At 43.9% G+C, this 12,678-nt stretch overlaps 1 protein-coding gene across 1 annotated transcript in view; it reads left to right on the top strand.

The window, feature by feature from the left end:
- The window catches only part of LOC146811399 (dynein regulatory complex subunit 11-like), a 293,100-nt gene that overhangs the window by 47,535 nt on the left and 232,887 nt on the right, over positions 1-12,678 (top strand). The window contains exon 6 of the mRNA XM_085618510.1: positions 11,574-11,779. Coding sequence (XP_085474636.1) covers positions 11,574-11,779 — 206 coding nt within the window. The remainder of the gene's footprint in view (positions 1-11,573; positions 11,780-12,678) is intronic.

Here is a 12,678-nt window from a genome sequence, read left to right as displayed (position 1 = left end):
TAATGCCAGATTTTCAGGATAACCACATACAATACAGATGAATTCATTATATCTAGAAGGGCTTAATTTCATTGTGGTTAGCTGGTAAATCACACATGGATTAGGCCCTCACTGACCTACTGGACAACCTGATGCCTCATTATCTAACCAGAAGCCACTAGACAACAGCAGGCAATCTGTCAGAAATTGTGGCACATATACAAAATTCTGCAATGGACGCACAACCCCTTTTTCCTATGTATGCTGAAATCTATTTGCATTAAAAAATCCAATTGCTGTATCATGTATAGGTGTGGTTTTTCTTCTTCTACATCAGAAGAAAAGTAGCGTAATAATTAATGCACATGGGTATGAATAGCTATGGATGTGCAGTTCCCTTACACTGTCATTGCATTGAGCTAACAGCGGTAAAACAAACACTTGTCTACTATCCTCTAGGTATCAAATATGCCTGTTACTTTCTGCAAGTTACAAAATACAATCTATAGAATTTATTGGAATTCCATACTCTTGTCAGAGCCACTTTCCACATAATGTAAACATCAGCTGTTTAACTGCCCAAAGAATATACAAACGTTGTCCTAAATGTTAGCAATCAAAATAAGTCCGCTCCCCTGGTTTCCTTCCATATTGCTTTTAGTTTTTCAATTTAATTTTCAAATGTGTTTATTTAGGGAATTGTCTTAAAAGCATACAATACATTTCAAAATAAATAACAACTTATAGTTAAGCGAGCACAATGAAAATATATATTTCCAAGGTGGACAAAGAAACTCCCAGCATAAAAGCAACATCTAAAACGCGCATCCCAGCAAAAAAATCAAAAAGTGCTTCATGAGAATGAATACAATATTTGATACAAAAGTGCACCAAGATACCAACGATGAGGAGAAATAAACAAAAAAGAACCAGTTAAAAAAGCATTGGCAAAATCAATAGGTCTCACTTTCTTAACAACTGGACTGCTAGGGCTACCCTCCATGGGTACAGAAGTCTTTTTTTTAGATGTTTAGGGTAATTGGGGCTTAAACCTTCACACATTTTTCCACAAAAGATATCTATTCCAAATGTGCATCCTTTCCCCCCAACATCCTGGGTATTTTAGAGGTACCTAGGCTTTGTGGCAACTTTTAACTAATTTTAGGGGATTTGGGAAAATAGGAAAAGGTGCTGTGCAGGAAAGTGCATTTAAAAAAAATATATTGTATCAGGATTGCTGTGCTAGGATCACTGCCTTCTCAGCTTTCAGGAATAAGCAAAGTTGTCTAAAAAAAATGTTTTCCACAGGTTTTGCATTTTTTGAGAAGCAGTCAATTTTGCCAAATTGTTGTGGGTATATCTATTTGTAGTTTGTCGCGGAATTAGGTCTGAAACCCATGGGGGACCCTGGAAAGCTATACATTTCTAAATGTGAGGCCAAATTCTAAATGCAGCAATTTTGTTGATCCTCAGTTCCCTCACAGAAATGTGAAATTGGAGGAAAAAGTGGGATTTTATTCAATGTTTCAGGTTTGCAAGGCATTAGGGGTAAGATCCACACAAGGCACACCACTCCTCCAATCCATCCCCAGGGTAGAACAGAAAATCTGTTGCACCTGTTTTAGGATCGGACCACCCACAATGTCTGGTCGGGCAGCCCCCACCCATTCTCTTTTTTTGAAATTTTGTCTTTAATGTCTAGTGGGCTTTCTGTCCTGCTGCGATAAATTGGAGGTAAACACCCCCTATCACCACCCTTTGGAAGCAGAAAGACTGTCGCACATATTCTGGGTCGGGTACACAGCCTAATGCTTGCTTTGACCGAACCCCCCTCGTCTTTTTTGATGGGTATATATTTTTCCTTGTGTCTAATTGGCTTTCTGCCTTTTGCCCTCCCCCCACAAGGGGCATATTCATAGTAAAGCCCCCAATGTGCCCTCACAGGGGCAGAAAAACTGTTGCTCCTGTTCTGGGGTTGGGGTACGGTCAGATGCCAGTGTGGGGCGCCCCAATCTTTTAATTTGTTTTGGCACCATTTTGAAATCGCTGGTGTCAGGTGAATTTTCTTCCCTTTCCGGGGAGCAATTGAGGGCAAGCATGCCCTCGGGTTTGTTCTCTAAACGTCTCCTGCAGTGGGAAGAAATACGTTTTTACCCCCTTTTGGGCAGGAGGGTTTAGCCCAATGCCAGGGTTGGATGCCCCAGTGCAAACCTCTTGTAGTCTAGTGGGCTTTCTGCAAACCCCAATCAAGTGCCCTGTCAGGGGACAGAAATATTTGGTTGCCCCTTTTGGCATAGGGGTATGGCCTAACACCAGGGTGGATGCCCTCACCCCTTTTTTTGCCCCAGTTCAAAAACCTTGTTGTTGAGTGGGCCCCCCTCTGCGAGGCAGATAACAGGTAAACTCTCAATCAAGGCAAACCTCCTGTCTGCCCCTGTGGGAGCAGAAAGACACTGCTGCCACTTCTAGGGTGGGGGTATAGACCGATGCTAGGATGTAACACTCCATCCACATTTTTGTTGTCATTTTGAAATCCTGGGGTCTAGTGGACCTTCTACTGCAGCTCATATATTGGAGGGGGGTAGATTCTGGGCCAAGCCCCAAATACCCAAATGTGCTTCTCAGGGTGGGCGGAAAGGCTTTATTGCTTCATCACCTGGGAGTCAATATTTGGGCTGGTTTCGCCCTATCTTGGTGCATGTGAAACTATCCACAAGTAAGCTTCTGTTTCAAATAGGCACAAAGCCAGTTACTAGACACCTGTTTTGAGCCCAGTTGTATTTAACCACACCTATTGCCTCAAGTCTGTTTGTAACTCAATGGGTAACCATATCACCTTCACTCTTCTTTTATGTTTTAGGCGCTTTTAGACAGATGACAATGGCCTGATGAGACCCTATAAATACCAATGGGTTGAAACGTTGACCCCCCCCCCCTCCACCCTCCCCCTCGGTTGTTTTGGAACTCATTGTTTTAGGTCTGTGTGGATTTACTGGTATAGTCTTTTGATTATATTTACACATTTACACAACTTTGGGCAGCTTTGTCTATGTAGATATATATATTTATGTGGGTGTATATATATCTAAAAATTCAACTTTTTAGCACTATGGCATCTGCACTATTCACTGTATATAATGCAGTCAAATTTTTTTCCAATGAATAATGAGGTTGAAAACTAAGAGCCTTACGATTGATTCCATTTTCAAATCATGGAAAAAATAATTGTTGAAATTAGCTGAAGAAATATGGAAATTGGATTACCCAGGAGTAGCACATGAGGGGATCACTTGAGTGAGTCCCATGGGACAATTGTTTGGGTATAGTTGTCCTTGTTTTGTTTACATACTTCATAAATGGGGGGCATAGCCCAGCGCCAGATGGGCCATCACTATCCCTTATTTTTTGGCTTGTCTAAAATCCCTGTTGATAAAGAGCTTTCTAGCCACTGGAGGCCAGACAAGCCATCAAATCTCCCAATCTGCCATCCAGAGGGTAGGGAGGGGGGTGGAGGGCAGAAAGACTGTTTGTCCTCTTTGGGGGTGGCATGGCGCTGTGCAAGGGTGGCCCGCCCCACCACTTTGTTTGAAAAAAAAATAATTTCCCAGGTTACTAATGGACTTCCTGACCGCCCTCCCGGGTTTGCCCCCTGATGGGAGGCAGAAAGACTGTATTTCCCTCTTTTGGGGTGGGTGGAACAGCCAGATACCGGGGTGAGACCCCCCATCATTTTGTTTGTTTTGACACCATTTTGACATACCTGGTATCTAGTGGGCTCTGAGCTCCTTGTGGGGGAGAAAGTTGGAGCAAACCCTTAATCTGAGCTAACCTAATATCTGCCCCCCCAGAGCAGAAAGACTATGGCCCCTTTTGGTGTGGAGCGTGACCATATGACAAGGTGGTCCGACCCACCCCTTTGTTTTTTTTAATGATTTCCCTTGTGTCTGCTGGCTTTTCTACACCCCGGCTTTTCCTGCTACCTGCCTTCTGCAGGGGAAGAAAGACTGTATTGCTCCATTTTGGGGAAAGAGGTGTAGCCCAATGTCGGGGTGGGATGCCTCTAACCCCTTTTGTTTACCCTAATGTTAAATCTGGTCTCTAGTGGGCTATATCCCTCCCTTGGGGGGGACAATCCCCCCATTTGCATCCAAATGTTGCCCCTTTTGGAATGGGGGTATGTCCCAATGCCAGGGTAAAGTCCCTGGCATACAGTGGACTTTCTACCCCGAGGGGCATAGAACATCTGCAATAAGGGCAAACCTCCTGTCTCTGCCCCAGGGGAGGAGAAAGACTCTATCAGCCTCTAAGGGGTGTGGGTATGGTCCAGCGCTAAGGTGGGTCGCCCCATCCTTATTTTGTGGCCTCATTTTGAAATCCCTTGTGTCTAGTCGGCTTTCAACCGCACCCTCTTCTGGAGGAGGTGAGTAGATTGTGAGCAAGCACCCACCTGCTTCTCAGGGGGGCTATAATGCAGTCTAGTGGACTTTATACCCTCCAGAGGAGAAGATAAGTACGAATCCCGCACCCCCCCAATCTGACTCCCTGGGTGGCAGAAAGACTGTATTTGTCCTTTTTGCAGTCAGCAATGGCCCTATGCCAGGGTGGCATATTGGAGTAAACCTTCCAGACCTCGGGGGATGGGAGGCAGAAAGTCCTATTATGCCTATGGGGGGAGAGCAAAGGCCCATGGCTTGGGGTACCACTCCCCCCCCCCCCCCCCCCCCGAAAATAATAATCCTTGGAGTCTAGTGGTGCGGATCCCTGCTTGAGGATCACTCTCTGAAGGCGATCTCCAAGCAGGGATCCACTAGGGTGAGATACCTTTGGGAAGGGGAGATTCTCCCCTTTCCAATGATACCCACCCCATGCAGCACCAATGCAAGTGAAAGTCATAGTGCTCATTTCAGTTTCACTTCCCTAATGATATAAGTGCACCAGGCATGCTGATTGTCATGACAAAGAAAAAAAACTCATATTACTGGGGAGCTGCCTGAAAAGGAAATCTTGCTGTAGCCAACACCAGAGGGATTCCTTGCCCCTTGCTCCTTGATGTAACTTACACTTCAGCAGCACCCTCCTTGGAACGTTGTTGAGATGAAGGTCACGTCAAGAGTGTCTTAGCGATTAAGAATGTTACCAATATATGTGACTTGTTACCATTATTATACCATCAAGCCAAACCTCTGTTCACTGGGCCAGGCAGAGGGGCAAGTGAAGGCCTGTTGAGGGACAGAGGAGAGGCACACAAAGAAAAGGAAACAATTGAAGAACCGAGTGTGAGAGTAGTTAGTTGCACAATGGAGCTATTATCTGAGGCCCCGCACGTCCTGAGGCTCATGTTGCTTCCACCATGAGCACTGAACTCTACAGGTCATTAGGGTAGGTGTTGGGTGCTACTGATGTCAACCTCACATTCGTAAGCCTATTGTGCTTCATTTGCACACATTGCTGCTTCTCTGATCAAGTACCTCATTTAATCAACACTGTATGACATCAATCTACTTATGTCAATTGCCCCTTGCAAAATTTCTTCAAATTCAATTTTTAAAAGCCCAACATTTATTTTCTCTCTAGGAGCCTCAAATGGAATATTATTATCAGACATGTCATTTGAAATAGAAAGGACAACCACACTATCTGCTAGTACTCGGAAAAACTGTCAATGTACTCTCAGGTGGGGTGCTCGCTGAAGCACCTGCAACTGCAAGCATGTTCAAGTGTGGTGCTGCAGCCAGGGCGACTGACGCTGGAATTTGGGGTCCACGGTTCGATCACTGGCACCAGCGGCAGGTCAGCCCAGCACCATGTGACTCTGGGCAATAGCTTGCTTAATCTTCCCGACGGCCTCCGCGTAACTGTATGCGCTTTACAAATGCTGGATTTACATTTACATTTACTTTTACACTCATACCATCTTCTGCTGTTCATATATCAAATACTATGGAACCCTGCCCCTGTCTCTGGATCCCCTCCTTGTATGGAGGATGTTTAGAATTCAAAAGAATATCTAAAAAGTTACACTCCTCATCTGAATCTTATTCTCATAGTCCCGCCCAAATGCGGGGACCACAGAGCACTACTGCAATATATCTTCTTAAGTGGAGGTATTCGCCTTTCCTCAGGAAGGCCTGAAACGACACTTAAGAAAAAGATGGATTATACAGCCTATATACCTAGGCTACAAAGGCTGAATTTTTCATTATTAAGTCAAAAAAGGGCCAGCACAAAGCATTTGTGTACAATTTTAAGAAGTTTTTGCAAACAGCATAAATTTGCCTCACAACCCCTTTTTATGACAGAGATGAAGGAGAGAAGGACAGAGTAGCCTCATAGACCGTCATTATCTGGCTAAAAAGGAAACTGCGACTTTAAGAACCCATCGACCACCAGTATCCCATCATGCTCAACAGGTGGCAGTTGATTCAGTTCTTTTTGAAGGTGATGCAAGAGAATATGGATATTGTATAAATACCTTTGTCTGTTCCACCGGGGAAGAGGGAGGGTTGCTTATGGCTATAATGGAAATACCCCTACGAGAGAACAGGAGTTACAGGTAAGATACTAATATTTCTCTTGTGGGGGATTTCCATTTATAGTCATAACACTGAATCGAATAGCAAGCCCAGCCCCACTGAGAGCGGTGGAGGGGACAGAGGATGAACCAGGATGGTCGAGCAAAGAGATTTCTGAAGGAAGTCTGCCCTACTTGAGTGTTAGCTCTAACATTAGAGGCTAGGCAGTAATGCTTGGTGAATGTATGAACCGACTTCCAAGTTGCTGCTTTGGAAATGTTTGGAATAGGTATGGACCGTAATACAGCAGTTGTAGTGGCTCTACCGGTAGTGGAGAGTGCTTTAAGCTTAGTTTTCAAGAGACTATACCTTGGGAAATGGAGGTGGGTAAAACCATATGGACCGCACCAGAGTTGATAAACAGGTTTGATCTACCAATGCCTCTTGTCTTAATGAGATACAATTTCAAACCTCCCCTTGCATCCATGGAATGAAGAATTCTTTACACTAGAGTAGAGGGATTCTGAAAGAATACAGTTGACATGAAAGTCTGAAATACCCTTCGAGAGGGATTTCACATAAGATCTGAGAACCAGTTTGGTAGAATGGAAGATTGTGAATGGTTCGTGAAAAGAGACCACTTGGCTTTCTCTAACCCTGTGAGCTTATAATATCTCTACAAGGAAAGCTGTCATCCAAGAGAAATGTTGCAGGGAGGCTCAAAGGCCTCCTGCATAAGATGAAAAAGAGAAGGTGAAGGACACCTAAGGAAAATCTTCTTTAACCGTTCTAGAAAAATCTGTGATGACAGGGATTTTTAAAGAGAAAAGAGGTTTATGAAGGTCAGTTTCTGTAGGCAGAAAGAACCGCCTGGAGAATTTGTATAGAGGGGAATTACAAGTAAAATTTTGCCAAGTGGAGTAAGTATGGAAGAATGACATTTCCCTGGCAAGATGTAGGATCCACAGCTTGGCCAGCCCAAATTCAAAGAGGGATTGGGATTGTTGCCCAGAAACATAAGCTCTATTTTGTCTCCATTTAATTTGAGACAGGAGCTCTTCATCCACTTGGCAACTATCTCTAAGCAGGGACCTACTGAGGAGGATGTGGAACCATGATTCTGGGTCAGTGAAAAGACCAGCTGTGTATTGTCCTCATACAATATTATTGAAATCCCAAAATGGAGGACGATATGTGCAAGAGATCTCATATATAGATTAAAAAGATTAGGGCTCAACGATGAGCTCTGGTGTACTCCACATTTAAGGGGGAGGCTATCCGAAGTACAGTCTGCTTTAAAGATCTGGAAGGTCCTATCCTCCAGGAAGGACTTAAGCCAGGCTAAAGCAGACCCAGCAATTCTTGCACTCGGTAATCAATCCGCAAGAGTATTGTGATAAACTGTGTCAAATGCTGAGCTGAGATCTAGGAGGATAATTGCGGCTGAACCTCCCTGATATAGAAGCCTTTTGACTTCTCCCACCTCCAGAAGAGTGGTGTTTGTGCGGTGATAGGGCCGAAAATCAGTCTGCGAAGAATGCAGAATATTATGTTACTCTAAAAATTCAGAGAGCCTAAAATTGGTATGTCTTTTTAGTATTTTACCTATCCCAGGTAAGAGAGATACTGGGCGGTAGTTTGCTAGATCAAGATGACTCTAGTTGGGCTTTTTCAAAAGTGATTTAACCATGACGTGTTTCCAAGTCACCATGACAATGCCCGTGGTTAATGAGAGATTCACTATTTCAAAAAGGGTAGGGAGAATCAGCTCTGCCCCTTTGGCTAGGATGTGTGGGCGAGGTCCTTAGGAGAGGCCTATTTGATTTTGCTCAAGCTATCTGAGAGGCTATCTGGTGTCGGGGGTAGGGGGATCAGAGAATTTAGTCGATTGGTGGCTGACCCTTTTTCCTTAAAGCAGTTGGTGTCAGATTGGGCAATCAGTTAGAACGTATTATAAATAGTCTGAATATTCCCTTGGAAGAAATTTGCCAGGTCATTGTACCGTGCAGGCGAGGCTTCCGGAATAGGGCCAGATGAGGAGGACTCTAGAAGGGGTTTCTAGATGGCAGAATAACATGTGAACAACAGCCACCTCTTATGAATGAATGGGCACTGTGAGATAACTGCGGGACCTTGAAATGCAGTTACAGTTTGTGAATAAGCCAGGGAAAGCTCATCGGAAACAACATGAACAATGACAATAGAAATAAACTGATATGACTCTGCTTCTCCATGTACTGCAGAAATAATAAACTGTGGGATGTGTGGTGGGGGAAAGACAAGAGTGACTTTTACAGTATTGGATCTTTCATAGATTCACGTGCTTGAGTCATTCCCAGTCGTCAAAGTGGGAGTCCCACGGTACCATAATAAAGCAGTATGTATTACTATCATAGGCTTTACAGGCAAGGACAAATCAGTGTAGTAGTCCACTTGTGTCCTTAATTAAAAAAGGACCAAAGTAAAACTTTAACCAATCAGGCAACAGCACCCTCTAGAATACTCCCAACAGAGGCTGAGTCCAGATTTTCTACTGCACGTCATGTGCAGTGAGTCTCTCTGAGCTCTGCTCAGCCATCTATCATCTGGAATAGTAAAACTTATTTTTATTTTTCTTCTTCCTATGCCTGAAATGGCAACAAAAAAGGCTATTTTATCCCTATGGCTCTAGTGTGAGGACAGTTCCTTATTGTGAATTCCCACAAAGATTTAACTAAGGAAGGCTGCTTTCTTGGTTTTCATAGCGGAAGAGGACAATGACATTTCTTTGACCTCTACAAAGGTCACATTCACGGAGCCAAGCAAAAATGTATGCTTCCAAGATGAACTTTCATAGGGCTCAGCTTGAGTCCACTGTGGACATAAGGAGACAACTACCGCCTCCGAACGTCATTTCTATAAGGCTACAACTTCTGCTCTTCAACCAGAATTTTCCCCTCAATGTCCTCTTCAGGTATGTTGATGGCAAAGACAGGCCTGACAAAACTGAATGATTACCTCCTCATAGTCCACGTCGACAAGGATCACTTCAGTGATACCCATATGGCTGCTAGGCTCAAATTGAAGCCTAGGTGATAAAGGTCAGGGAAATGTACTTCTGCACCACAAAGGGAAAACATTTTGAAAGCAACCATACTATATCAGTGTGTACATGTGTAATCGAGCATGAAACTACATTCTCCACGTTAATGATGCACACAAATTGAACTGTACAAACATTCTCCACAGCACTATCAGGGCACACACCAGGCTTTCAGCCGGGGGACTATCAAGTCTGTTTGCCTGACTTCTCCTATTCTGTGGATGTTGATACAAAGGATAATGCCATTGTCTCTGTGGTCATTCAGCTGAGAGTTCAAGTGGAAAGCTCTGAGGCTATCTTTAGCAGACTTCAGCTCCAGCTCATACCATTGCCGTTCCTTTCTGCTTTCCAAGTACAGAATGTTACCAGCACTGTGTTTCATTTAAGCAGATATATAGTGGGATTCCCCTTCCCACATTGATTAACAAGCAACTGTACTGAAATTCTGGAGTGGACTCAGAAAAACACACAAGGCGCCATCCTCTCCCACTCATCCCCAGTAGAGATCTTGTAGTAAGAAGAAAGAAAAAAATTAAGAGGATGTTCTGGATGTGAAGAGCTGAAACAATGTGTAATCATTTATGCAGGTCTATGACGGGTGTTTCATTTCTGAACTTCATGGGCTTAGAATTATGGCAAAACGTTGGGGATGATCAGGAAGATCCTAAGATACCGCTGGACATACCTATTCCCAATCATCCCTGCCTTATCTGAGATCCACCTACACAAGTTTAGCAGGTGAGACATTTGGGAGGGAGGGTGTTTGTGCACACTATAAACATTCAAGCAGAAGTGTTCCACTTCATCAATCGATGATCAAATAATTATTCTAAAATTGTGGTGAAGGCCAGGATGGACATGGGGTGTCATTAGACTCAACGTCTCAGGATCATCTGTACCATGTAAGGAAACCCCCTATCAAAAGATTAACTGAAGACTAAAACTTTGGGATAAAGCGGAAGTACTGATTAACCATTCAGGTTGATATATCAGGGATATATCCCTTCCCCCACTGGGCAAATAACTATTCTCTGTCAAGGAATCTTCATTATTATTGATAAACACTGAATATGTGTGGGATCCCAGAACATATTTTAAAACAAGGAAAATGCATTATTGGCTTTCCCTTGTTTGCCATTTAATACACACGTGCAGGAGATGTATAGAGAGATAAAAAAAATGGACTCACATCATATAGTAGCACCGATACACCAAACTTCTTTTAACTTTTCCCTTTTTGAAAACAAAACATGAGGGAAATGCTACCATAGGCATGCAGCCTGACATTTAGGCAATCTGCACTGTCACTTTTAGACAGCCCATCGATCCCTGCTATTTCAGCATGCAGCATGGTCAGAGTAAGCCCATCAGCTGTGGTTTCAGGTTCTGTGACTAGGATTCATGAACAGAGGGCTCTGACTTTCAGCAGTTTTTCACATGCAAGGGTTATTTGTTGTTGCTCCACACAACAGATGCATTTTACAAGCTAACATAAGTAAGTTTCTGACTGGTAGGGCACCAGACAATGTCATGATGTGTCCTAAAATTGTCTGCATCAACAAGCACTTCTCCTTTCCTTACAGTACACTCGTTCACTTTGTTTTCTTTGGTGAAATCAAAAGTAAGCTTTGAGTAGCATCTTAAATTGCATTGTGGCAAGAAGTCTTAACTGATTAGTCTGCTACTAAGGAATATACTGGTTCTGCAAACAGCACCTCATAGCATTGTAGATAGTCTACCCTGCTGAAATAAAATGCAACTGATAGTGCCCAGTAATCACCAGCTGCTCCTGGACCCAGAGAAAAAGCCTCATATCTTAGTTACCCCTTGAAAACATCTTATAATAAATGTTAATTCCACTGTATGTTTTTGCCTTTGATATGCACATTTTCATTACTTATGTAGACATTTCACATTTGTATTTGACATTTATGAGTGTATTGTTACATCTCACAGCATTGTATGTTTTGGCATACCATACTGATTGTTCAATTCCTTAGTCCCAGGACCCTCTGATGATGAACCAATCACCTACTATCTTTCGCTCTGAGCTAATTGAGGACCTACGGAGGGCCAAGCGGGATGCATACGAGGAGGAGTACCAGCAGGCCCTTGTTACCGTCAAGGACAGACTGATGGAGGTGGAGGGGCCAGACATGAAGGAGCAAATGAAAGACCAAATCCGCCAGTGGTTTATTGAGTGCCAGTAAGTATCTAGAAACTCCTGGGAATGCCCACATACATTACTTTATGGAGAATGAACACAAAGCATTGTATTGCATTGAAGATCATGCCACTTCCTATGCACGTCACTGGGTTGAAAACAGTGCATATATGAAGCCCTGCAAGGATTACTTGCATGGGGGTAACTTTTTCTCAGTTTGAGGGCATGTAGAACTCAAGTCATGCTCCACGTCTAAGAAACTGCTTCTGGGGGCCACCACAGCTGTGAGGGATGGTGTCTGATGGCATCTGTTCGTGGTTGCGAGTGCTATGCGAAGACTGATGCACTCCGGCGCTTTCTTGGTTTTCGGTTTGTGGTAAAGGCATTGGCTTCCTAATCCAACACACCCTAAGGAGGTGAGGAGCCCGCTGTGTGGCTAGGGGAGACTTAGCACTCGTGTGCTAAGTCGTGTGCGGTGTGATCGTCCTCCATATCCTCTCAGCAACAAGACACGGCAACCTTGCAGGGTTATGTTAGATGCCCCCTGGAGGGCGGTGTGAGCCTTAGTGACCGCGGAAGTGGCCTAACTAGGTGCAGTTGTGGCCCCTTGGCCTATTCCGCACCTATACTTTTCAGGGAGCATAAGACAGCATAAAGACGACAAGTAAAATTGGTCAACGGCATTTAAGGGAAGGTGGACTCTTGCCCCTCCAACAGAGCTATAGACCACACTCCCTCCCTGTATATCTGGGCTATTGAAGCGGCATACAATACGGGAGGCAGCGGGGAGAGTACAAACCCCCACAAAATCAACTAAATCGGTAAAAATGTCAATAGCCCGTCACAACCAGTTGATTGTAGGAGACTCTAAAAACATGGATCTGGAGGGCATACACAATGGTTTTACTCAGAACCAGGTGGAAAGGGAGACAGCAGTCTGA

Source organism: Triturus cristatus, chromosome 7 (genome assembly GCF_964204655.1).
Source record: "Triturus cristatus chromosome 7, aTriCri1.1, whole genome shotgun sequence".
NCBI lineage: Eukaryota > Metazoa > Chordata > Amphibia > Caudata > Salamandridae > Triturus > Triturus cristatus.
The sequence above is the reverse complement of the archived record's forward strand: the minus strand, read 5'-3'. Positions and strand labels throughout refer to the sequence as shown.